General features: G+C 45.7%; 2 protein-coding genes across 7 annotated transcripts in view; one reads left to right on the top strand and one right to left on the bottom strand.

Annotated features, from left to right (window-relative positions):
* Window positions 1–8,915, top strand: part of LOC143329025 (enhancer of polycomb homolog 1-like) — a 29,412-nt gene extending 20,497 nt beyond the window's left edge. For 2 of the 6 annotated variants that reach the window (XM_076744652.1, XM_076744649.1), the window contains 9 exons: window positions 72–219; window positions 315–479; window positions 1,123–1,212; window positions 1,604–1,752; window positions 2,030–2,475; window positions 5,138–5,259; window positions 5,372–5,513; window positions 6,626–7,004; window positions 8,456–8,915. In XM_076744652.1, the coding sequence (XP_076600767.1) occupies window positions 72–219; window positions 315–479; window positions 1,123–1,212; window positions 1,604–1,752; window positions 2,030–2,475; window positions 5,138–5,259; window positions 5,372–5,513; window positions 6,626–7,004; window positions 8,456–8,528 (1,714 nt within the window). In that variant the 3' untranslated portion in view covers window positions 8,529–8,915. Of the gene's footprint in view, window positions 1–71; window positions 220–314; window positions 480–1,122; window positions 1,213–1,603; window positions 1,753–2,029; window positions 2,476–5,137; window positions 5,284–5,371; window positions 5,514–6,625; window positions 7,005–8,455 lie in introns of all 6 variants that reach the window. The other 4 variants (XM_076744653.1, XM_076744650.1, XM_076744651.1 and 1 more) reach the window with 2 other exon arrangements.
* Window positions 8,916–17,426: 8,511 nt separating this feature from the next.
* On the bottom strand, window positions 17,427–26,657 carry LOC143329806 (arylsulfatase I-like). The gene is made up of 11 exons (XM_076745887.1): window positions 26,466–26,657; window positions 24,608–24,796; window positions 23,731–23,870; window positions 23,095–23,244; window positions 22,845–22,919; window positions 22,571–22,745; window positions 21,778–22,014; window positions 21,498–21,644; window positions 20,511–20,658; window positions 19,751–20,373; window positions 17,427–19,666 (listed from the first exon to the last, which is right to left on the bottom strand). Exons 2-11 carry the CDS (start codon window positions 24,788–24,790, stop codon window positions 19,244–19,246), a joined length of 2,301 nt encoding a protein of 766 aa, XP_076602002.1. The 5' UTR covers window positions 24,791–24,796; window positions 26,466–26,657; the 3' UTR covers window positions 17,427–19,243.
* Between the last annotated feature and the right edge of the window lie 399 nt (window positions 26,658–27,056).

The raw sequence follows: 27,056 nt of genomic DNA, 5'->3' as shown, positions 1-27,056 counted from the left end.
GGACAAAGTCCTGTGGCTGCTCAAAACTGAAATATAACAACTACACCTACTTTTTCCCACGTTCTCTTCAGAAACGTCATGTCAGACTTCGGTGGTGAGGTGATGGCAGAGGTGCTGGCTGAGCGTGCGCTGGTGAGGCCGCAGATCATTCCCCTGATCCCCCTCAGCAACCAGTACCGACACCAGGACCACATGGACCTCAAGGACTACAAGTCCAAGGTGAGACTCATGGTATTACCCATTGTCTGCGGTCTCTAAATGTGCTCCTAAGGTGCTTTAAAGTCTCATGAGATGTCTCTTCTTTGTCCTTTTAGCCAGAGAAGACAGAAGTTCCCCGACAGAAGAGGAAGTATGAGAAGAAGCAGAAGGTGTTGCCTCTCTCGTCGGGCGCCCCCCACCATCCGGGTCCTGCTGTCTTCAATGCCAAGGACCTCAACCAATACGACTTCCCCAGCTCGGACGACGAGCCCTTCTCCCAGGTACACAAGAAAATTCGTGCAAACACAGGCGCTCATTCACGCAAATGCTGATTTTAGCACAGCTAGCTTTCTGGCTAAAAGAACTTTGAATTATAGACCATGAAACCACTTTTCTGCACGTCAGTGGGTCACTGAGTTTGTAAGCTGACATTTGTGAGTTTAGAGAATTCAGGAGAAGCTGCTCCAAGTGTTTGTTTGTTTTTTTACCAACTACCAAGTAAAAACCTAAAACTGGAACTAGGAGCAACAGTTGCAGGGCACTGTGAAAACCACCATACAATTTTGCTAAACAGACGAGATGGTGGTGATGTGATAATGATACGGCGAAAATAAAACCGTTGTATTTACAGAATGTACGTCCATGGCTCTACATTTCCATTCTGAAATTCCCTAGAATACCTTTCATAGATATAAATTAAGTATTATGTCAAGGTTGATCAACAGCAAGAGTCCACACTCTGTCCCTGTTTCCAGTGATTTTAGAGGCACTGTGCTCTGCCCTTTTCCTGACAAATCCACACACAACTTCAAAACTACATGAGATGAGCGGGAGGGAAACGTATTTAAAGCAGAGCTTCTGTCTTCACTGTTATAAATTCTGCTCTTTGGTGACCTTTCTGACCCCTGACCTCTGTGTCCACAGCTGCACTCAGGCTCATCAGAAGCAGAGGAGGAGAACGACCCAGATGGTGCCTATGCCTTTCGCAGGAAGGCAGGCTGCCAGTACTACGCTGTAAGTACTCAGATCATCCACATTATATAAAAAGCATATTAGAGCTTTACTCTTATATGGTGGTGGGTTTAAAGAGGGCACAGTGTCCCAGCAGGGGTGCCCTGCGGTTGTAGATGCTTTTAAATGCTCTTTGCAAGCACTTGTTGGAGCAGGAACAATTATCCACATTGAGTCGTTGTATCATAACATGCTGTGAAAGGTTTTAGACCATTTTCCACTATGTTTAAATGCAACATAGCATAGCTGAAATTATGTAGAGCTGTCTTATGTTGAACAGGAGGGATTGATTTTGTGGTTTTTAGAACTGTCCTTATAGTGGAGTATTTTCAGTTTGCAAAGATCAGATGATCTGAATCCAGTTGGTGACCTTCAGCATCCTGTTTGCTTCCAGGCTCATCAGGATCGTGTGGGTAGCTGGCCATGGTGTGGACCCTGGGAGGACGGTTTGGCAGAAGCTCGCTTTCGCTACAGTCTCACCACGCTCACTGTGCCACGGCGCTGCCTTGGTATGGCTCGACGACGCGTGGGACGAGGCGGCAGGTCAGTTAAATTTCTGTTTCTGAGATTTTATTACTTGACAGTGCTTCCAGTTGACTGGTTAGAAGCACACCTCATTAATGGCGTGCACGCTTAGCTTGCTAACATCTGATTTTTAAATCTCAATGGTGGATAATAGATTAGCTGCTGATAGTTTTTCAGATTTTCTCTTACTATTGACAAGTACAAGTATTCAAATCTAATTACTTGCTTAATCGAATATTTGGTAGAATATTTGATTCTAAAAGAAAAAGGACCTGACCATCTGCTTCTCTCTCAGGGTGTTGCTGGACAGGGCATACACGGACTATGACAACATTTTCCACGGACTGGATCCAGACATGCTCGACCTGCCTCTCCCCCCCTCTCCTCCTCCTCCACCTCCACCTCCTCCTCCTACAACTACTTCACGCTCACCGGCCACCGACAAGTTTGCCAGTACCTCAGAAACAAATACCTCAGACAGAAGCTCCTCCTCCTTCAACTCCTCTCCTTCCTCTCCCTCTTCCACGGACCTCAGTCAGATACTGTTGAATATAAAGTCGTGCCGATGGAGGCACTTTAGACCACGGACACTACCACTACATGAGCTGGACAATGCCCACCCGCTTTTCAGGAAGTTGAGTCGAGGCCTGAAGCGGCCATTCTCAGCCTCCGCAGCTGGAGGGCGGCCCTACGGCCCTCAGCGCCCAGCAAGGGTCGTACCTGCACCCACACCCACTGCTGGTGAGCGGATCGGACACACACACACACACACACACACACACACACACACACACACACACACACACACCACTAGCACCACTTGTCTTCCACCTATGAGCTTGTTTTAAGGGGTCAGTCACCTGACACTGAATTCCTGAGCCCTAGCTGAATTAAGCCATGGCTACACTTCAGGCTTTGCTTGTTCAGGTGTTTACATATCTGCCACTGAGCTTTCTGATGTCACTCTACAGTGGAGGTGAATGCACACTTATTTCTGCTTCTTCAGCAGTGTTTCTTTCCCAGAAACTTTGTCCCAAATACTCTGGATAATCAGTTTTTATATGGATTGTTTTCCCTGTAAAAAGTAATCACAAAAAAGGATGGTTGCACAGTCTGTGGTTGATGGAAAGAGGAGTTTCTGTCCAGTTTGTCTTCAATACCAGCAGCTTAAATTCCAGTTCCTCCCGGTTGTGTTGGAGGATGTAAAAACTTGAGCACATGATGTGTTTTGGTAAACTGACACTTGAAAGCTGAGAGGTAATTGGGACCCAGTCATCCATGAAATTATTCAGCAGTACACATTTCTTCCTTTTTACTTCCATTTTGTTTTTTTTAACCTGAATTGTGGCGACCATAGTTTCTTTGTTGGAGTGTTTAAATTGCGGGACCAGTGTCCTTCTGTCCTCTAGCTGCGTTGTGAAAGTGTTTTTGTCGTTCGTCAGGGTACTGCTGTTGCTTGGCATTCACACCGCATCACCTCCCGCCCCACCCAGTCCACAAGGTGTCAATTAAGACTGGGTTTGATAAATATATTCATGAGATGCACAGTATTTGTTAGGGTGTGTGGACACGGAGGCGCGGGGTGGTGAATGCAAACTAAATGCCACAGGTCCCAGGTAGTATTACGGCAAGGGCAGTCAGGCAGTTGGTGTCTTGATGCTGCTACAAACAGTTTACATGGGTCGTGTGTGTTTTGATTTGCATGGAAGGGAACTGCCTGATGATTTATTTATTTATTTATTTTTTTTCCCTTGAAAACCAATTTGCTTGTTAAGTACCATAACGAAAGCAAAGGAACAAGAGATTTTGCAATAAAATGAACCACTCGTGTAGTTGCTCTGTTCAGAGGCATTAAGTCTGCAGAGAGCAGCTGCAAAGAGGTTGTAATTAAAAGGTGCAGTATTTTGATTAAATGGGACGGTACCAGATTGGATGAAATAGGCATGGCTGGTGTTCCAGATGGAGGCGGTGCCAGAGTATGAGCTGTGACTTTCAAACGAGTGACGAGTGAGTCCTGGATCCTGTGAATAAGAGAACTGAAGGGCTCTCAGGGAATAAGGAAATCAATACTTCACTGAGACACAAGGCCACGTAATACCTTGAAATGTGGGAATCAATAGAAAGCTAGTGAAGAAAGACTGAAGGCCATATTATTTACAGGATAAATAACTTGCATGCAAGTTCGACGGTGGGTGAACATATGCACACAAAGCAGGTGTCTGATAAACCAGATTATGGCTGAAAATTTGATTTGCATTCACTGGAGTGACTGATAACTGTCAAACAAATGTGTTTACATGCAGGTCAGTAATCTGATTTCTTCTCTACCCAGTATGAGATTCTCGAACCAAAGATAAAATGTTTTAAGTGTACCATGAAAGCCAACAGAAGTAATCTGGTTTCTGAAGTGCACGTAAAGGCACTGGTTGACTTTAGGTAAGGTCGATGAAGTACTGAGTCTTGGCAGGACCAGACCCAACACATTTCAGTCTCATTTGCAGACGACAGGCTTGATGGTACAAGTGTAGTATTGGCTCAAATAGTTGTGTCATTTGTCAGCAAATACACAGTAACACCTCTGGTCTAACGGTAAGGCCACGTAAAGTGTTCGTAGTTCTCACAGCTGCCTCATCAGTGAAGGCAGTATTGGCTGGGTGTGAGCTCATTAAAGTGTTGTGGTGTCTGTGTGTTACTGTTGATTACACAGCCATAGTACCACCAAGATGCTGCAAGATTTTACAGAAAAAAGAAGGCAGAGAAGGAAAAAAGGTTACGGTTCAGGTTAGGCTAGTTGTGTAATGCAGTGTGATTTATACCCTGAAGAGAAAAGCGGTGAAGAGGAAAACAGTGTCTTCACATAGCCCCATGTGTCAGTGATGAGGTTTGTTTGTGAAGTTGAGCTTAGTGATGTTTCACATGGAGTTGATGCCGCTGGGTTGCCAAACTGCAAGAGGTTGCAGCTGGTGTGGCCAAGCGGCCTAACAAGAAGAGTCCAAATTAGCTGCATCATATCTAAGGGCCACGTCTAATCACACGGAGCCACGTGCACACATACCCAGACGCTGTGTGATCGGTCTGCCTGAATGGCTCAGCGCATCCTTCACGACCCTCCTCATCGTTAGGCCAGCGTGTTTTTAGCAGAAGAGTTTCAGTGTCCACAAGTTGTCTGGTGCTGCAGAATCTCATGCCAACAAATGAATTTAAACGTCAGAGGAATGTTTATTCAAACTGTGGCTTCTCCTCTTTACACACCACACACGCTTTGCATTGAGTGAGCAAAGTCTGATATTGATGGATTTGTCTGCATGCATCTTGAGTAGAAATCCTGTGTTAAAGCAGTATTTTAAACACTTATGAGGATATGAATCTACTCCCTGATCTTTAACGAACTCTTCTCTGTCAGCTTTCACAGCCGAACAGTACCAGCAGCATCAGGATGAGCTGGCCCTGATGCAGAAACACCAGCTGGAGCAGATCCAGCTGCAACAGCAAGCCAACAGCACCACCACTGCAAACAGCACACATGTCAGTATCCCACAGTCAGTTCAGGTAGTCAGACGCAAACCCAGCGTGGTCTGATTGCTTTTTTCCATCCTGTTTCATTACTCTCATTAGTAACAGTTTTCTTCTCCCCCAGCAGCGCCTGGCGAATACATTGGACCAGGCCAGCGCTCAGTTCGCCGCCACGGCTGTAGTCACCGCCGAGCAACTGCTGGCTCTCAAAACCAAGGAGGAACTGGCCCTGGGAAGCGGAGTCAACGGCGTCCTCTCCCCCTCAGGTATGTCATCGCCGCAAACAACTTCCAGTAGAGCCGTGGTCAGTGGACATCAGAGGAGGGTCACGCTCGGCAAGGATGACCCTCTTCTGAACTCCACATGGAAAGAGGCAGTTGTCCAGCACAGTAATGACTCGAGTAATTTTCCTCATCTTATGTAATGAGGTGGTCATTGGTCTTTGTTATTAAGTGTATCTTTGTCTCTGATGACCATCTTGATTATTCACAACCACGAGCAACATTGAGAATGTTTCATTACTGACAGGATATGCCGACGCTTATCACAACTTGTGATTATTTGTGCCACCCAAAATATAATTTGTTTTGGAAAATAATGCAGCCGCACAGTTGTTAAAACTAAAAGCAATTCAGATTTAGAGTGCACTTCACCCAAGTGCTGCAATACAGTGACACTGAACAGACAAAGCAAACAATGAGGGTAAAGTAATTACAGTCCTAAAGCTCATAATGGAGTGCAGTGAAAGAGCAGATAACAGCACAAAGCAGACTGTACAAAACCTGCAGCACTAAACCCCCAACAACAGATGCCGTCTCAGGCAGCAGGGTTTGGGAGATAACCGAGAAAAGTGACAAAATGGAATTTCCATTTGAGATTATTCTGCAGATGAAAACAGTGCACCGAGGATCTGTCCTCTCCAGACAAAACTACTGAAAATGTAGATAATGAGTGTGAGAGAATTTTTGTCCTAATTCGTACTTTCTTTGTGACTCTGGTGAAGAGAAGCAGCTCAGAAATGACAGCCTGCCTCGCAGTAGATATTTAATACTGTGCATATTGTCAGAGTCTTAAAGACGTCCTGAGCTGGTGTGACATGGCTGCCTTCAAACCTCTGTACACGTCTCCCACAGCTAGTTTTGATTGGCTGTAAGAGGTGACCAGTCACACCTGTTTCCTTATGCTAGAGTGGTTATTTATTTTGGAAACTTGCAGCACTGAATGCAATGTACTATAACAGGATTTCTCATCGAGCAGCAGTTTATAATTCAAACCTTCCATCTCCAAATCCAACCCCCCCACCTCCCACCCCCCTGTCACCAACCACCTGCCCCTCGCCCCCTCCCCCACCACCGCCTGCCCTCTTTTGACCCTTCAGGTGTCTACAAGGGCTTGCACCTCTCAAGCACAGCGTCCCCTTCCCCCGCCGCCCCGGCTCCTTCCGCCACTACCCCGACACCCGGCTCGCTCCACCCCAGCACCACCACCAGCTCCGCTTCCGCTACCAGTAACAACAATGGCACCGCCCACCCCGCCAACACCACTACCACTACAGCCACCACTCAGGTCCTGCTGGGAAACAATAACAGCCTCCGTCTGGGTGTTCCCACCGGCAAGCGTGTCCACGCCCCCCGGACGCTGAGCGCCACCATGTCAACATCCGCCTTAAAGCTCGCCCATGCAGCAGCCGCCACCGCCAACTGTCAGAAGCCCAAGGTTACTACGACCTCAGCCTCGCCGCTGGACATAGTGCCCAGGTGAGAATACGTGTGAAAGCATTGGGAGGGCATTTAAAGGTGAAAGATCAGGTAGCCAGTCTGCAGACCAGGAACCGCCATGAGTCTACTCTTAACTTTGAGTTTGGGCTGATGAGCTGACAGGAAGTTGTGGTGTAGCTTAAGTCTGTGAGAGCTGTCCAGTGGTCGGTGGTCAGAGCTAGCTTGTCTGCCCTGGCTAGCTTAACTTAGCTCATTATTCTTCTTCTCCTTAGATTGTGTTTCAGTGCGTTTAGTCACATTAGCTCTCTGACAGGAGGAGTTTGGGCTCGAGGTACTGAACTAGCTCGCAAATTAACGTACAGGCCGACATGTGTAACCAGTCCAACATGTTCTCGATGGTGAGATCTCTAATCGGAAGTTTCTGGCAACGTGCCGCCACATGAGACACGTTTGTTTATTGTTAGGGTGAAATTAGTCTGATGGCAGACCTTAAGTATTCACAGGTGTGCTAAATAAGATATCTTGTTTACTTCCTCCACAGACAGACCTTGAAAAACACGATTCCAACAAACGCAGTATCACAAAAGAAAATATGCTGAGCACTTGGCACTGTATTTATTTATCTCACTGCTGTGCTTTTGTACTGTTAGACTGAACTATAAACCGAATAAAAGCCTTCGGTTCACTGCCGTGCAGCTAGTAAAAAACACCTAGAGTGGGAGAGCCAGTGCTTAGAAAAGGCACTGCTGGCAGAGCGGCTCGCCTGAAGTGTGTACATGTTCCAAAAACAGCAGTTGGAAATGACAGATTTTAATCCTTTGATTATATGATGAGAGCTCGCACCTCCTGTGTTTTTGTATTTAAGAAACTTCATTTGAAATAAGCCAGTTTAGTCCTAATTGATGTTCTTATGTTTGAGCAGTGGAGAAAAGGGCTTCAGGTAAATGTTCAGACTGAATTTACACGACCTGTTGTAATTTTCTTGCCCTTGCCATATTTGTAGAAGAACTGGTAGCAAGTGACACTTAAAGCCTTTTCCACAGCAGGAACTTCAGGAAATGTAATTTAAGTTGTGGGTTCTGCTTTTGTTTCCATTGTCCTCCGCCTGCTTTGGGGACAAGTTCCTGGAAGTGAACGTTGGCTCTGCTCAGGGCAGGTGGGGCGGGTACTTTCGGGCAGTGCTGCAGAGCATTTGGGACACGGTCAGGGGGAAATTTACACATTGACTATTTATTTTGAATTTATGGACTTATTTTTCAGAGGGATGAGCACATAACACGAACCAGTCCCACATACCACACATACCCAAACGCCTGAGTGTGAAATTCAGTGGAAACATAAGTGAGGCCCAAAACTTCAGGCGGTTCTTAAGAAGTTAGACTGTGATGATGACGTTCCTGTTGCTGTACCTTTTTTTTTTTTTTAACCATTTTAAATGCGAGCTTCTCTGTTCGTGTGTCTCACCGTCTCTTGTCTCCTTCTGTCCGCAGGGAGAATCACGAACAAGACAAGCCAGCACTGAACAGTCTATCAGAGAACACAATGGCCATGGAGGTTACGTAGCCTCCCGCACGCCGCGCGGGGGATGCGTCACTCCTTTGTTGTCGTTTTTTTAGGTGCTATGCATCGTTTGTCAGTCGGGAAAGCAAGTGGTGGCGGACAGAGCACGGCAAGGCTGGGTTTCCATGGTAACTGTTTTGGGACTTAATTGCAATGCTCGTCTCGTACAATTTTTTTTCTCTCCCCCATTTCCCTATTTGTTACTGTTAATAAGAGATCGTCTGTAAATTCTTAATATGGCAATTATATGTACAGTACTGCATATTTGTAATACCCCCCTCCCCCACCCCCCTGTTCTTGTATATAACATTACTTGAATACAGAATTGTTCATTTGTGATGTTTTGCACTCGAGATATAAAAAAAAAAAATCAAAATTAAAAAGAGAAAACGACAAACTGCAACTGGTGCGAGTATGAGGTGTGAAAGTTGTACCACAGAAAAATGTATGTCATCACATGCATGGTGGAACCTGCTGTTTGATCTATTTATTGTGCCGTGTTTACAAAGGTTTCTTTTCTTTTTCATAATCTTTTTTTATACACTGTACCCCACACCGGTTCCCCGTGCTGTAGTCAGTATTTAGCTAGATGTAAAAAAAATTGCTTTTTTTTTTTTTTTTTTTTGGATGTTGTGAACATGGCCGGCGGCTCGCCCGTCTTTGGGCGCTCCTCCATGATGTTCCCGTGTGTCATGTTGAGTCCAGACGTGCAGGCGCAGGGCGGGCAGAGACGACAGGTGTGACTTTGTTTGTCGTAGGCATCAGTTTGTCAGTGGGTTAATCAGTTTCCACAAAGCTCTTCCATACATATTATTCCTGAGACAAGTAACAAAATGGGGATGAAGACTCTTTCCCAGAAGACTTTGCTGCTTCTGACCTATCTAAGCACTATATAATTTGTTTTTTTTAATTGATTGATGCTGCTTTTGTATGATTTCGGTGTCTGGTTTGCACCAGATGGCCTCATTTACGTTCTGTTTTCTCTCAAAGATAACCCCCCCACCCCCCACCACCACCTCATCATTTTTTAAAATAAATATTTTTGTACCTCCCACTTTTTTAATTTTAATTGTCCTCATGAAAGACTTCATTCTTTTGTTACTTGTTGATCTAAAAAAGAAAAAAAAAATCTAAGGGAGTAAAAAAAATGCAGTAACTGACATTTATTATCATTCCAGCTTCTACATAGAAAGGAAGAAAACATGTATGAATTGAAAAAAAAAGAAGTTTTCTCTACTTTTAAACTCTCCAGAAGGCTGAAAGGCCATGAACCACAAGTTATCGGGTGCCTTCATTTGGGAAAAAAAAGACAAAAACCTTAAAAAAAACAAAACAAAAAAAAAAAAGCTCTCTTCTGTGAAGAGGTCGGTACTGAACAAGGCTACTTGTAGTTTTTCTTTGTCTGTACCACGATCCCAATGCCCATTCCAATGGCCCAGTTGATTCATGAACTCTTTTGTTTTTGTAGACCCTTCCTCCACACACATACACACACACACACACACACACGCACACGCATATTCGGGAAAGACTAAGAATCCTCTTGAATTGTCACAAAATGAAATAAAAATCCAGGGCATTATGTATTTTGACCAGCGTGTCTCCTTCTTTGTCGTCTTTGTCTTGAATGCTTGAGCGGTGTTTCGCCTCCTTTGGCTCTCAGCCAATCACCTGCGATGCCGTGATCTATTTTGGGGTTTTGTTGTTTCATGTGTGTCTACAGTCAGGTAAGGACACGTATGAGCGTCTGCCAGCCGCTTTGGCAGCAAACCCACGTGTTTTCAAAGTGTGCTGCAGGAGGCTGGTGACTAAATTTTACGCTCTTGAAGACCTCAAATGCCATCACCTGCTGTGTGTCGCTGCTGCTCCCGGCTCTTAGCTTTAGGTTGTAGATGTTGACCATCTATAGTGGAGGGCTCGTCAGTTATGAATTAAAGAGCTCATTGATCACTGCAGCTCACTTGATGTTTGCTCGCCAGTGCCTTTAAAAAAATTCATGGATGTTCCTCTGAGATACTTCATTTGTATTTGTGAAATAAGATCTGCTTCAGCTTCTTGGCCAAGTTTTGGACTAAGGATGATGAAGTCTTCTGTATCTGCCTGTGAGGGGGGAGGTGCTGTGCTCTGCAGTGTAAGTGCTTCAGTCTGAAGTAGGTTTGTAGCTTCGTCGGCTGTTTTTGAAAATCCATGTAAAGAAATGTTCTCAGAACATTGTCAAGGACACTGAGCTCCATGTTTTGAAAGCCGCGGAGATGTTTTCTCAGTGGTTTGTACGGAGTAAAGTATTGGACTGTAGGTGAGGATTTCAGGTCGGACCCTGCTGCTGCTTCAGCCGTAGACGCATCGGATTCGATGAGTTTACAGGATGTTTGCTTCAAGAAAAATAGGATGAAAAAGAATTGAGATTTCAACAGCTTCACAAGGAACTGAATCACACACACAATGTTGGGGATGATTTTCTGTCTCGCTGTTCTTCATATAAAACGTCAATGAAAAATGTGAAGGTGTGCGAGTACGCAGACAAAACGGCTGCTAATCAGAATCAGAAAATCAAAAGAAACAATGAGAGATGACCTTTCAGACATCAGCAAGAGCCACATGTCATCTAAGTTTGCTCCCATCTTTGTGTCCAGTGTCCACTTCTATTCCTTTCATCCACTGACTTCACCTACAGGCAAAAGACGTTGAGAAGATAAGTTTTCTCTCTTTGAAGCTGTGTAGGGTGGGCTGGTTCAGGGCGAAGGAGGGTCATCGAGGAGGACGGCGGCAGAAGAAGCTCCAGCTTTTGTTGCTCGCTGCTGCTACATTGCAGTATAACCTTCAGTCCATTGAAAGAAACTTTGGAAAAGCATAAATTTGCTCAGGCTGCTTCTCGGCGCCTGAAGAAGGCTGGTCGGGAGCACCGGAGCTGTTTACCTGTGGCTCCCAGTCACTGAGGTAAACACAAATTAGGGAGGATAAGGGATGACATTTAAATGTAAATTCTGCTTCTTCGTAGAGGAAAGTCGATAAGAGCCGGAGAATAAATGGGTCTAACTCCCAAAGAGAGCTGGCGTTTACCGTCTGACTCCATCATATTGGATCTTTGCCTGTAATTGCTTGTTCTAAGAAGGCAGAGAGGAAAACCGTCAATGCTAAAACTTTCCAGAGATGAAAGAGAAGCTGATACCAGTTACTTTTGTGCCTCTGAAGGAAATAAGGTGCAAATCCTTTGTTAGATGGTCTGAAAGCAATAAATCTGCCTGTGGTGATGCCCCAGTTTTAATGAAACGCTACAGCAGGAGGTAAACGCACACCTTGGCAGAGAAGGAAAGTCGTTGTAGTACAAGCTTGAATCAAACTATAAACACGTATCTGAAGTGCTCCGTGAAGGTTTGCACACTGTAAAAAGTCTTACACGCAGGTATGTTTGTAGATATTAAGGCTCCGACTCCTGAGGGAAATATCTGGCTGTAGCTTCTTATTGGTCCACTTTGTCCACCAGCTCGTCGCTGACGTGGTCCGTCTGCTGTTCGGCGCTGAGCAGGCTGTGCTCGCTGGTTTTATCTGAGCTTTTGTTTTCTTTGGAAACAGCTGAAGCTTGAAAAGTGAAGGAGAGCGCGAAGACTGGACTGGAACAGGAAGGTTACAGACCAGAGAGTCAAAACGAAGAGTGATAAGATGCGGAGAACAGTTCAGCGTGGAGTGCTCTGAGGCGCTCTGTTGGATGTTCTGGACCCAGAGTGCCGACAATATGGACAACCGCTCCTGATGATGATACCCGAGGGACTGCAAACACAGACGGGATGTTCAGAGAGCTCTAGATTTCTTGTGCCGATGTCTGATTACAACGAGACGTATAAAAAGCTGAGAGGTCGACCCGGTTCGCCTGTCGTTCCTGCAGAGGTCCCGGCTTTCATGAGGTGTTGTCACCTTCATATCAGCGATTTTGCACTCAGTGTTAAACTTCCGCACTCGGAGTTTTTAAGAAGGTTCTTCTGACCTCTGATCAGTTAAAAGCTGAAAGGGCACAGCATGAAGGCACCCATGAACTCTAGAAACCTTCCTATTGGCTGGCCTGGAAATGCAGATGTGCACGCGCGTCCATTGTTAGTCAGAGCTGTCTCCACCGGGTCACGCCGTGGAGAATGGGCCTGCGAGGCCTCAGGTTCAGCAGGTCGACCGTATACATGGAGACTTACTCGACTCTGGACACGACCTGCTGGGTTTAATTTGCCTTTTCTAAAAAACTTCAAGACTTTCTCGACCTCTCTCCCGACCGCTAGCGTGGCATCCTTTTAAACCTCGGACACATTGAGCTTGGCGCTGCTGACCAGTGAGCAGTTTGACATTTTGTGTTTAAATGTCACCTTGACCTGAGCGGAGTTACTGTGGCCAGAGGAAGGACTCATCATTCAGTCACATGTCCACATTTCCTCAGATGGTTTGGGATCCAGAGTGATGTTATTAAACGGAATGAATGGCTTGTGATGTGTTTGACCTCCAGCCCTCGAGTGGTTTCACAGCCTCTGAGACGGGAACCAAGCTGATGAAAAGGGAGATCTGCTATTGGTTCTTTGCCCCTTGCTTAAATACTGTATATGACAGTGTTCAGTCAGTGGGTACACTGGAGAAAAGCAGGATTCTGTGTCTAAATATGTCTTCTGTGTGCCATGGAGCTCCACACTGTTAGACGGGCTGACTGACTGACTCGCGTGGCTAACACGTGGCTGGTTTTGGTGTTTTCGTGGGATTTGGGGACCAGACGTATCCCTCAGTGTTTTTCATAGCAGAGCTGTTAAAGGACAGTTGAAAAGGAACAGCCAGTTGTCAATAATCACCTCTTTTTATGTTCTGAAAGCTGGTGTTTGAGGTCTGTGGTGTTCGTAGCCCTCGGTGGTGTTTCCTCCTGTATTAGCTTGTTGTAAATAAGAGCTTTGTGATGTCTGTATGTGCTTCGAGCGGGCGTCTTTTCTATGGAGCTCAATCAAAGCCAAAGAGGGCGAGGATGCTTTCACACCCCGGCCTCATTATCTGCGCTCCTGGCTCGCATGTATACTGGCTTTATCTCTCCCAGCCACCTTCATTTCTTCATCTACAGTCACGGCTTTCAATCACTAGGGGCCCTAATGAACGCCAGACATCCTCAGTGGAGACGCTTTGGACTGGCAGGCTCATTAAGGTTAATGAGCCAGAGGGCAAATGGGGATGATCAAGGTTGTCTGCGGAGGCCTGATCACGTTGACCAAATAACTGTCTGGTTTCTGAGCCCAGTCGAAGCGCGTCAGCGTCTCCGTCTTTGTTCTCCGACTTGAAAGTGGATCCTCCATCGCCGTCCGCCTGTCGCTGCAGTAACGCTGCATCGCAGCCAGATGCAGGCTGGGGTGCTTTGGTTTGTGTATTTGTGAATTAAATTAGTTGTTACTCTTTTTTTTCTGGAGTCCTCTGAGCTTTTACAATTTAATTAGGAGACCAAAGGAACGTTTGCAGTATGCTGGAACACCACAGTCGATAACCACGGCTGATTAATCTCAATATGTTTGCACCGTGGAGTCCAAAAGTCTGTGGAAAGAAAAACGTCTCAGCCAGCGTGTCCTCCAGCTGAAAGAAGACGGCACAGGATCACTGCCTGTCTTTACATTTTGGCACCACTTTCCAATAAGGCAGCCTTTATAAACAGTTCAGGCAGTAACTAATTACTGATCAATTATAAATAAATCATTTACTGATGCTTTATAGAACAGGTAGAATCCATGAATAAGATTGAAGGTGTGTTAAGTTGTGGAAAATTCCTTTGGCTGCTATTTAGTCTCTCTGTCTGAATGAATAAAAGCTTGCAGGTTTCTCAAAAATCATGAAGTCTGCCATTAAAAATTGAAATAAATCACTAATTAGGCTTATTTACATTAATCACTGTGGAGTTATAGGTGAAACAAGTTGCTGCAACTCTTCTTCAGGAGGTCACGATCCATCTGAGAAGTTTTCCTCATTAATTAAGGAGTTTTCTTAAACCATTATTTAATGATTTATTAACTCTTTATGAAGTGGCTCACAAACACTGTATTAGGAAAGTGTATTTCTTCCTCCCCAGACATGACTCAAACAGCATTTTAAGGCATCTCAATGAGTCAAAAGCGTCTGGATTTGCAGCTGTTTTTCTTATCTTTTGCACCTGGATAACTGATCCTAGATGTTGTTCTGCTGAGATGCCACGCAAGCTAAGGTGAGAGTATGCTTAAAAAGAGCTAATTTGGATGACATGTCGTCTGACCGTGTTGGCAGGCGAAAGTGATTAGAGAGAAAAAGCATCATAAAGTGTTTTTCCGTCCACCATTCACGTTAAAACATGTGAAAATCTGAAAAAAGGCTGAATTGTAGGAAGGCAGTTTTTACATTGGCTAAGTTGATGCGTGGATAAAAACAAGCGTTTGTCTGTCAAGCTTCTGATTGGCTGAAGAGAATAAAAACAGCAGCAGATGTCAGATTTGACTGGAGCTCTTTGATTCACACTGCAGCCTCGTCCTCTGCAACACCTTCATGAAAAGATCCTCATATCCACAACAGCAGTGGATGAAAACGTGATCATCTGCATTTTCTGTTTGCAGATTTTCTGGAAATTTGGTGAAAATTTGGGAGAATTTGTTTGCGCTGAGGAGCAGACCCTCGTGGAAGGCTCTCATGGTGTTGCTGACTGGATGTGACTGAAGTCACAAGAGGGGCTGACATGTCGCTCTGCACTGTTTTCAAACGTCTTAATTCAGCCGCAGAGAGAGAACGTGAGAACACAATTATGAGTTTCTGATTGTGTCAGCAGAATCCGTCTCTGTGGTGAGGAAATCCTGATTTCACAGCTGCCCACGAGCTCCGTGAGCACATCTCACAGTCCCCCGGAGGAGGGATTACTGGTCACACCATGGCATTCACACACACACACACACACACACACACACACACACACACACACACCTCCTCGCTGTCTCTAAATGAGGTGTGATGCAGTTTGAACCAGGTGATGATAATAATGACCTGTTATTAATCTCTGCAGGTTAGAGGTCAGAGTTCAGGCACAGAGCAAAACGCTGCATGGTACACTGCAAATATGGCTGAAGAAAACATATTTATCTTTATTTAATTTTATTAATGTCAGCAAACCCCACAAAGACAAAGATCTCCTACTGCTGCACTGCGGGACCATGAACACACACACACTGTGGTTTATTTTGGCCCTAAAGCGCCACATGTGGATTCATCCACAGCTGAAAATAGTCCCCAACAAATGTAAATGCATCCTCTTTGGTCAAATGCAGCTGTTACAGGAAATTATTTAGCCTGTTGAAAATTAAAGCTTCATTGTTTCTGACATGCTTTTAATCATTTACATCTTCAGTAGGAGCCAATGGGCTTTGAGCTGAGAGCCACGGACAGAGCAAAGTCAGGAAGTACTGAGGGACAGACGAGCACATGGCTGCTGTTCGTCTTTTCATCGTTATTATTGGCAGTATCATGCATACAGAATAGAGCCGGCCTTATCCTTTAAACCAACATGTGTAGTTACTGTTACTGCGAGAGACGCTGAAATGAAATGCTCTTCAATGAACCACAAACTAAACTCTATTCACCTCCATCACGGTGGTGTGGCGGCAGAAAGCTTTGACACACCTGAGCGGAGGAAGCCAGCGCTGTCCGTGAAGTGACCCTTTAACTCGCTCCGCCTCTTCAGCCTCTTCCTGTTGAGCATTTAGACACATGTGAATTTTGAATGTTTCTCTCAGTGTCTGTTCACGCTCATGAAATATTGGGCACCTCAGCCTCAGAGCGAGTTTGTCGAACTCAATGAATAGTTAAACGTCATCATGAGGTCCTGACTGAACTGATGGTTGAGAGGTTTTGGTAGAAAGCCTGGACTCAATGCGCTTTCTCTTGGTAGTGAATTTAAAAAAACAAGGTGGAAATGCCTCCATCAGATGCAGTTCATGGTGGACTGATGTGTTCGATCACAGGCTCTGGCTCATGTCTGTTCTTGGAGCCAGTATTTATGCTGACTGTATACATTTCACTTTAGGAGGTGGGCGTCAAACCAGCAGCTCCTCAGCCGCAAACTTCTTCCCCGATCATGATACTTTAATCCCAGAGGATTACAACAGAGCGTCGTGTTCAGGGATGAAAGAAGCTCCAAATTCAATTATTCCTCTGTGGAAACAGTGTGAAGTAGGAAGCGTGGAAAATCCTTTCTTAGCCCAAGTGTGTGTGTGCGTGCGTGCGCGCGTGCGTGCGCGCAGTCGCATGCCATTTTCTGATTTTGACAAACTCTGTAGACTCTGGACTCTCTGTCTTCAGGGCTTGTTGATATGTGGCTCCACCTAGTGGTTGAACCTGTTGTGTGCACTGAGCTTTTAACATGAAACCGTGTGTGGACCAGATTCTTCTACATCTTATCTTCTAATTAGGATGAAATACACACACACACACACACACACACACACACACTGACACACACACACTTGAGCACTTTGAGCTGCATTTCTTGTATGAACGTGGCTCTACAAAAAACGTGAATTATTGTCATTATTAAATAAAACTTATCCACTGATAGCAATCAACGAGGATGATGAGGACTCGAGACCATCTTAAAAAACCGGCGCATTGAAAAAAATAGACGCCACACTAACAGAGACTCTGCACAAACGTACACACAGGAGTTGATTCGGGCTGTGCACTGAGAAGACTCAAGTTCCTCAAACAGCTTTGAAGATAAGTGTCCGAATGCTGTGTCTTTTTAATGGTCAGTCCTCAGAGACATGAAAGACTCTCAGTTTGCTTGTGAGGACTTGTGACTGGACTTGGGAAACACAAACATAGATACCACTGATGTTTTATGAATGGCGTGTTGTTTCCAGTAAACATAAAAGGACAGAGCCACAGTTAATTTTATTTTACCTTTATTTACTCAGGGTGGGGAAATCAAGCGTCCCTTCAGACCACGTCTGCACGCTCACACCGTCTTTAATGGGTTACGGCAGCCACACTCGTGGTTTGTTGGATATTGAGCAAATACGCTGAAATATTTCGAGGTTAGGTGTCTCGCTCCAACGGAGAGAACCAGCATCTGACTTCAAAGAGGCTCCTGATGCTGGTAAAACATCTGCTGTGACGCCTTTAACTTCCTCCTCTCTGTTTTCTGAAGGCATGAGCTTTTACATCTGTGTGCTGTCTGACAGCAGGAGGGCTGATCGTGTTCGCTGGACTCGAGGGATCTTCACACAGGTCAGCGCTGTGGGTTATCCTAAAACATTAAAAACACTCAAATACCAATATCGTGTTAATCATACACAGGGCTGAATACGCTGTGAAATAGCTGTTCAGATGTTTCACAGTCGCGTGGAGTGAATTAAAAACACACACTTTAAATCCATAATCGAGATATGTTTGCCATTGGCAATACACTCAAACAGCCACAGTTTCAGCCACAGTAACATGAGAAAACCAAGTTTTTCCATCAAGCATCAAAAACATATCTGACTTCACAGAGACACGCAACTAAAAATGTCAAAATATCAAAACCTACTTGTCCCATTGTGTCGTGAAAACAAACACAGACAGCGACAGGACGACAGAAATAATCATTATGATCATGCACCTTCACTACAGTAAACATCTGCTTCAAAATCAAGATCTGGGACGTTTAAGTAGGAAGTGTTGGTGTAAACATACATGAAACCTGTGCATGTCACTTCACACAGAGTCTTAAACAATGGACTCATTTACAGTGTCAGAAAAAACATGTTACTACCACACGGTGTCGGTTCTTTTATCAAGAACTCAGTCAGAAAAAACTTAACTGAGGAAACACACGATTTCTAAAACCACGTAATGAATCAGTTAAAGAAGTAAACAGTACAGAACAGACGTTAAGAACAACACTGGAGCAGACAGCAATTAAAGGGTCAGTTCACCAAAATCACGAAAACATCGCCCTGCTCACTTAAAGGTACAGCAACATGTTTCAAAGAAGGTGGGACTGGGAAAGATGTGAAACACTCCAAAAACACCTGTTTGGAACATTCCACAGGTAAACAGGTTCATTGGTAACAGGTGAGAGTATCATGATTGGGTATGAAAGGGGCATCCTAGAAAGGCTCAGTCATTCACCAGCGAGGATGGAGCGAGGTTCATCGCTTTGTGAACACATGATTGGATGAAGGATGTTACTACATGGACTCAGGAACAGTTTGTAAACACAGCTTGTTTGCGAATGACTGGTTTCTGTTTTCATTTATGTTTTACACGGCGTCCAACATTTTTGGAATTACGGTTGGAAAACAGTGTAGAAGGGAGTGGAGTTACTCACTGCCAACAGTTTTCATTGGAAGCAAAACTTAAACCTGAACCAGTGGACAGTGAACTGACCCTTTAAAGGTCCAGCTGGACCGTCAGCGGCACCTTAGATCCCAAATGTCAGGCGAGATCTTTGACAGTACGTAGACTGCATGGAAACAATGTCCATGTTTGACATTATTACAAATGACACAAATGACAAAGTAACCTTCTTAAAGATAAACAAAATCAACTGTTTTGAGTTGATTTCACTGTGAAGCCAGTGAAAGGACATGTTTCAGAAAAGTGGCTGTAGTGGAATGAAGTCGCCCAGTGACCAGTTTTTAGGAAGCAAAGATTCAAGAAGGTGAAGGTGAAAACAACAAACAGCACTTGAAAGTGTTGACGTCTTTGCCGCAGTCGCCTCAGATCCGATTGGACATCATCCTGGTGTTGAGTTTGAGGAAGAACGACTGCAGCTTACACAGACGGCACTTCTTCTTTTTCTTCTTCTTCTTACCGTTCCTTCCCTTCTTGTACACGCCGTGATATTTTTCTTCCTCATCCTCGTCCTCGTCCACCCAGGGCACCCAGGCTCCGCCATGCCGGCTGGGATTGGCTCGAGGGTCGTCGGGCGGAAAATAAACCTGCACGGCCGTTTGGTTGTAGTAGGCGAGTCGGGCCAGCAGCTGCTGGACCACGTCTGGTCTCTGGTCTGCCAGGTCCCGCCGCTCGCACGGGTCGGCGGTGATGTTGAACAGCCAGACGTTTTTGTGGGCGGAGGGTTTGTGGAACGACGAGACGGTGCGTTCAAGGTTCCACCAGGGACCAGAGAGAGTGGGAAGAACCTGAGGGTCAAAATGTGCATTTATTTATTTATCAAATCTAATTGATTTGAATTAGAGCAGAAAGAATCCTGAATGTTGTGGTACCTGTGGGGGGACCCAGTCTCCGTGTCCTGGATCTCCTGTCAGCAGCTTCCAGTCTCCAACTCTGATGGCAGCCTGGACTGACGTGTCCCACACTGGCTGGGACGACTGGAGCCTTTTTTGGGGCTCTGCATGGGAATTGGGCAGTGGCGTCCCAGACTGGGACACGTTCTGGTGTTGGGATAAAGTCCGTCTGGACTTTGACTTTGAAGGTGATTTGAGATGGGTTTTTGATTTTATCTGAGGGGGTCTGGACCATGACAGGTTCTGGTTCTGGGGTGCGGTCCGCCTGGATTTTGACTTTAAACGTGGTTGGATCTGAGGCTTTGGGGATTTAGTGCGAGACATTCCTGAGGCTGATGGAGCACCACTGGAGCAGGACTTCAGAGGCGCTCTGAGGTACGACAGTCTCTGGGTCTGCGGGTGGACTTTGGTCTTGAGTTTGGGTTTTAGTTTTGATTTTGGGAGGGGCTTAAGCTTCATCTTGGGTAAGGACTTGGATTTATGTTGGGGTTTAGGCTTCTTGGGTGTCTTCAGCTTGAAAGCAGACTTCTGCTTTGGCTGCTGCCTCAGGATCTTCTTCTTTAGCTTCTTAAAGGGCGGGCCATGGCCTTTCGATTGGCTTCCTGACAAAGAAAACACAGTTTGACGAATGAAACCAAACCACTCTTCAAACCAAGTCTGTGAGGCTGCGCTTTGAGCTAAATGCTAACATCAACATGCCACCTGATGATGGAATTTTTCTTTATATTTTGGTCGTCACCTGAAGCCGCCTTTGTGTCGGCATCCCAGCTCGCGCTTTGAACAGGTGCTTTGTGCAGAGGGTCGATGTTGTGGAGGATCTCCTGACGAGGTGACTCGGCGCCTTCGCTGATGGTCGGCCAAACGTCAAAACCATCCAGGCCTCGACTCTGAGAGGGAAACGTGCACATACAGTCTCTCACAGAGGACACAAAGAGAAAGTCCTACATATGAGGTCTTCCTGCATTACTGTTGCCAAGAAATACTTGTACATTTACCACATGGGAACGAATGCGAATAAATTTCCTTCGCTAATGGCTGTCGAGTTTCTGGATTAGTCAGATATTGTCTTGACTGTAGCCAGATAGCCTCTCTTATCTGCTTTGGCAGTGGAAACCGACGTGCACACGAAGCCAACAAAGCTCTTTGGGAGCTGCACACGAGCTGCCAATAAAATGAATTTATGTGTGAAGTGAAACACAAAGCGCCACTGTTTAGAAACAGTACACTTGTCATAACAGATCAAGAGCACATTTATCTGCATGATAATAAATGAAGACAGTTTCACGGTAGCACTGTAACCCGAACTTTGAGGCAAAGGGGATTAATGGAGATGCAGCCACATTCGGCTCCAACCGTGACAACAAACAAATGGGTCAAATACCACCGAGCGAACTCCAGCACGGTACAGTTTTTAGTGAGAGAACTAGAAAAACACACAGAAGCTAAATCCAGTGTGTTCTGAAAACAGTACAGTGATGGCTCATATCAGTATCAGGGTGGCTGTGGCGAGAGACAGGTCCTTAAATCTACGTTACAGCATGATAAGATGGTCAGAAATGGCCTCAGAGTGCTTTTTGAATGAAATTCAACCTTTACTGTCCGTCCTCCATTCACTGTGGGACTGAAAGGAAAGCAGGCTAAGTCAAACAGACAAGCAATCAACATGCAACAAAAAGCTAAAAACAACATAAATTCACTGCTTATGTTCTACCGAGGCTCCACTGACCTGGCTGATGTTTCCCCCGGCCAGGCCCACCAGTGTGGGGAACCAGTCCGTGATGTGCAGCAGAGCTTTGGAGACCCGTCTCCGGCGCCTCAGCAGTGGGCTGTGAACGAACGCCACTCCGCGGACTCCGCCCTCCCAGTACGTCCCCTGGAAACATCGTCAGGAGCTTTAATTCAGTTCCCCATCTCCCGATCGTTAGCGGAGATCTCTGTATGTGCCACTGATGGTGGTGCCAAAACAACTGATGCAGAAAATACGAAACACCAGACGCTCCTTCTACCTTTCGGCCTCGCAGCGGCCAGTTGCTCCCTCCTGTGAACGGCTGGGCGCCGTTGTCGGTGGAGTAGATGATGACGCTGTTCCGGTAGTACCCGTACTTCCTCAGAGCATAGGTGACGTTTCGGACCGCCTCGTCCACCGTGGACACCATGGCAGCAAACTTCCTCCTGGCCACGTTGGCCATGTCGCGGTAGGGGTAGATGTAGGACTTGGGAGTCTGTAGCGGAGTGTGAACCGCCTGCAGGAAAACATGAACACTTTTTAAGGAAGACTTTTCAAAGTAAAATACTTTTCCTGAACCTCTTCGTCTTCCCGGAATGCCCCACGACACTTGGTCATGGTGCAGCAGTCGGAGCTCGGTGTTCCCTCCCCCCGTTGGTCCTGTGCTTCTCGTTCCTCATCAGGGCATTGGCTCCATCTTCATAAATCCCTCAGCCCAAAACTTCACATCAAACGAACAAACAAAAATCAGCAATAAACAAACTCTAAGTGGAGTGTAAACGTGTTAACCTCTGCGTTACACGTTCTGTGTGGCTGCTTTCAATCACACGCTTGAGGCCAAACGGGCCCGATGACTTTCTGACGCTCGTAGCCAAACAAACACTTTCATGTGGCCTCGCTGTTATTCCAGCATGTCTGCGTCCTCACATCCAGACATAAACACGCAGCGTCCAAACACGTCAGCGCCTTTGACCTATTTTCTGTAAGTGCTGAACACTGAACCATGTCGGCTGTTCCAGAGATGTTTTTCATACTTTCATTAACACTTTTCTGATCAAAGCTCAGCGTGATACCTGCAGGGAGAGCAGCAGGAACAGCGGCTTCCCCGCGGGGTCGTGGCTCTCCAGGATCTTGCGAGCTCTCTGCGTGAAGAGCGTGGTCGAGTACTTCCCTTCCTGGCCCCACGCCACGCCCTCATCGTTATGGAGGTCGTACCCGCATAACCCCGGGCCATCACAGGACCCATAACTGAGGACAGACGGAGACACGTGAGTTACAGGAATAGATAACGGAACTAATTAGTGCTGATTAATGTCAATGCTAATCCTGATCGTCGTACTCTTTTACCTGTAGTAATCCACACTTCCTGTTAGAGAACCAAAGAAAGTGTCAAAGCCCTTTCTGGTGGGCAGACACGCCTTCCTGCAGGAGAGAAGAAGCAGTTTTTTATTTTTTATTCAAAGTAAAAGTACTTCATGACATCATTCCACCTCTGCTCATCACGTCTGTGTTGGTGTTTGTATAAATCTCGCCTTGTTAGCAGAGACTTTGTGTCAATAACTCCACAGTGATTCTGCCATCCATGCCTCCACCTCACCTGTAGAAGCCCAGGTGCCACTTGCCGACCATGTGCGTGGAGTATCCGGCCTGGCGGAGCCTCTCGGGCAGAGTGTCCATGTGTGAGGGCAGACAGCTGGGCTGGCTGGGCCTGATGATGGAGTGCTGCAGTCCCGTGTGGATCTGATATCTGAGGGGAGAGAAAACTCGTTATTGGTCTGCAGTGAGGCGTCGCAGTAGAACCAGCGACTCGTTCGGCCTCACTTCAGTGCCTCATCAATAATGAGATTCTTCTTCAGCCTGTTTCTTGTGCTTCAGTAGCGTGAATGAACCCTCTGAGGATCAATAAAACCTCATCTTGACTCAATAATATCAAAAGACGCTGAACAATAAGAACAATCTGACAATGAAACTGCAGTAAAATGAGACACGAGAGAGTCTGAGCTGGCACTGCAGCTCATCTGTTGTTGGTTTTAAGTCAGTTTTGATGCAGAAATTCCAAACGTTTTGTGGTTTTAGCCTCTAAAATGTGCAGATTTGCTGTTTTTCTTTGTTTCATATCTGTGCGTTGAATATCTGTCGATTTAGAACAACCATATAAACGTATTTCTAACAGTTTGAGCAGCTCGAGCGTTTCGTGCTGACGGACAAACCGACAGCACGGCGGCGTCCGTACCTGCCGGTGATGAGCTGGCTGCGTGACGGCGTGCAGATGGGCTGAACGTAGTAGTTCTCCAGCTTCACGCCCTCCGCCGCCAGTTTGTCCAGAGTCGGGGTCTTGATGGTCGGGTTATGGTAGCCGATGTCGTTGAAACCCTGTTTGAGAGGCGTGAGAGAGTTCAGTTTCACAGAATCCAAAATCCACTTTACAGAGACTCTACAGGTTTGATCAGACTCATGCAGCCTTTGAGGTTTGAGCCTTTTTAAGGAGCATTTTGGGGTGAGCTCACGTCAGCATGCATCATCACTAAACATCCCAGCAGCAGCTTTTTCTGAATATAAAATAGTAATAAATCCATCATAAAAATGACAAAGTTTGGACTTTTCCAATTTCATGCCATCATACAGCTATTAAATGACGAAAGCGTGTCAGATTTAGAGCCATCTAGTGGTGACTTTGCAGATTGCAGCCAGCTGAACACCCTCGACTCGCCCTCTCCTTCAGCGGCCACTAAAAACGTGAACATAAAAAGCACTCCCTGTTTGTTTTGCCTGTTCTGGGCTACTGTAGAAACATGGCTGTGCAACATGGCGGACTCCATGGAAGAGGACCCGCTCTCTGTAGTTACAATGAGCTCATTCTAAGGTAACAAAAACACATTTCTGCCAACAGATCCTCAAGTCCTACAAGCCCTGGAAGCCCATAATTGGAGGAATCTTTGCCCCAGCAGCAGAATCTGTCCTGCAGACTTCGTGTCCTCTGTTCTTCTGATCATATATGTGAAGTTTTTGTTGGTATCTTGTGTTTTGGGTGTTGCAGTCAGATCAGCATCCTGTTCTTTGTGAGATGAAACTGCTGCTTGACTCGTCCACGTCGGCTCTGTCTCACACACCTGGTCGTCGGTGAGGATGAACAGTATGTGCGGCTGGTTCTTCTTCCTCGCTGCTGCCTCGTCGCTGCGGGCGTTTCTGCCGTTCCGCCGCTGCATCTGGTTGGGTTTGGAGCGGTGGGCCGACAGGCAGCCCAGGCTGAAGAAGACACTCAGCGCGGTCAGAGCGGCGGCGGCAGCCTGCATCTTTCCCTGCAGGAAACAACAAGACATCACAATACAGCCAGAGCTTCTACCAACAAAACACCAGGGAAGCGCGGCTTAGAAATGTCTGCGTCGGCACAAATTCACACAAGCATGCCATCAGCGGCGGACGAACAGTAGATCATAAAACCACATTTGAGATGGACTCGCCAACTTGGCCGTGAGAGTGATCTGAAACGCATCCATCTGGTGGAGAGAGGGCTGAAACTCCGAGGAGGTCTTTTTAACCGTTTACAGTCTCTGGAGCTCAGTGGCTCCAATGGAAAGGGACGAGAACACTGCCTGAGAGCAGAAACAGACCTTTTCTCACTATTTCTCACTATTCTTTGAACATTTACAGTCTCGTTTTATGGAGCCTCTTACATTGAGACAGTGGACTGAGTGTGGAAGGGTGCAACAGTTTTATATGGAGATATCAAAATATACTGTAACATGATGGACAGACAGCATTTGAGTGACAGTTAAAACCAGACTGGGATTCCTGGTTTTGGTCTAATCCAGATCTTAAGACACCATCACACTGATGGACAAATCATGGAAATCCAATACTGGCCTGAAGACGTTGATTTGCTGTGTTTTAACTCAGTATTCAGGTTTGGAAGCGTTATATTAAAACTATAAAATGTCTGGATATTTTTGCCTTTGAAATAAATCTCATCGTGGACGACCTCAAACTGCTCGTTTTGTCTGACCGACAGACCAAACCAGAAGATTCAGTTTATAGCAGACAATAAAAAATAGAAGTCACGTCTGAGAGGATGGAAGCAGAGCAGTGACGGCGCTGCATTACGTTTGAAGCTGCTGCTTATGTTTAATCATAAACCTCAGATAATAATTTCATTCAATGCAGCACCACAACACACAAAGTTATCACGGAGTTCAGACGAGACGTGTCAAAGTGTCCATCAACGCTGAACATTAAGGAAGTTTCTCAAAGATGGAAGGTGTTTCAGGTGTTGAGCTGCACTGCTTTAGACTTTCCAGGTATTTTCAGATGCTTTAACCCTTCACTTTCTCTGAGACTCTGCCGTTTGACGTGTTTTCTGCGAAACACAGCGAGCAGATTGTGTAAGTCTGCATCATCTCTGACATGTTTACAGACTTCAAAGCCAAGAGCAGCACGCAATGTTGATTTTATCTGCAGGACGTGACTGAAAGCAGCTGTTTAGAACCGAATGGACACAAAGCTGATGACCGTTTCTGCTCAGAACTGGTTTCCCACTAGGTGAGATACTGGTGTTCATGGGAACAGCACATGACTCACACACACACCTTTCCCACTGCTTGTGTGTGTGTGTGTGTGTGTGTGTGTGTGTGTGTGTGTGTGTGTGTGTGTGTGTGTGTGAGAGAGAGAGAGAGAGAGACATGAACTGCCTTCCTGTGACATCCTGCTCGTTCAGACTGTGCATGTTCAGACTGGTCCTGTGTAAAAGTTCTGTTGATGAAATCTTGTATCAAGTTACAAATTGACTGAACCCTGTTAGAAATACAATATTTGTCAATATGAGTTTACATTTTGATTTTAAGTCTCATCACATTTTCAGCCAGGTGCAAAATGATCCAAACATCTTCATGCTATATTTAAAATCAGTACATCTCTAATTTAATCTGTTCTTCTCAGCAGTGTGTTATTTCAAAGCCAGGCCTGAATCAATACCTCGATATAGGATCAATGGGACTGAACGGCTCTTCTGCCCCTCCTCTCCTCTTCCTCTCCACCACTCTTCAGTTCATTCCTCACACCTCGACTCTGTCTTCAGCTCGCAGAAAGTTTGGTTTGAGTAAAGTTTGCAGGAGACGCCGCATGTCCTCAAGTTTCCACAAAACCTTCCTTCCTTCAGTCTGAGCGTCCACACTCCCAATGAAATACGACCGAAGTCAAGCCAGCCACAGGACCACGCTGCACTACCGGTCTGACCTGTCAAAATAAAACGCGCCGTGATGCACCTTTATAGCGCAGACACAAAACTGGATTGGAGGTGGGCAGTTTGTATTCTGAATAATCTGGCTGTAAATGAAATGCCTGAAACGGTAGAATTAAAAGCATTATTAAATAAAAACTCTTTTCGCAGTTATGAATTAGTGACCTACAGTGGGTCTCAAATGAACCGTTAACAACTGGTAGCTAACCCTTAGCATATTTCCAAAAGTAATAAAGTGTTATAAAGCAGCCTGTATGACGCATATTGACATAGCAAATGGTCTTGTAAAGAGCTAAATGTCAAGCAATGACGTTCTCTTTCAGTGA

This window comes from Chaetodon auriga, chromosome 12 (genome assembly GCF_051107435.1).
Source record: "Chaetodon auriga isolate fChaAug3 chromosome 12, fChaAug3.hap1, whole genome shotgun sequence".
Lineage (NCBI taxonomy): Eukaryota > Metazoa > Chordata > Actinopteri > Chaetodontiformes > Chaetodontidae > Chaetodon > Chaetodon auriga.
Note: the sequence above shows the minus strand (reverse complement) of the source record. Positions and strands in the feature narration are given on the sequence as shown.

Bases quoted from the DNA above. Each gene is read 5' to 3' on its own strand.
- LOC143329806 (XM_076745887.1), bottom strand. From the start codon at position 24,790: ATGCAGGCTGCCGCCGCCGCTCTGACCGCGCTGAGTGTCTTCTTCAGC. The intron at 21,645-21,777 runs GTAGAAGGAGCG...CGATGTTTCCAG, and splicing joins GGCCGCTGCGAGGCCGAAAG to GGGACGTACTGGGAGGGCGG. The intron at 20,374-20,510 runs GTGACGACCAAA...TTTCTTTGTCAG, and splicing joins CGACACAAAGGCGGCTTCAG to GAAGCCAATCGAAAGGCCAT.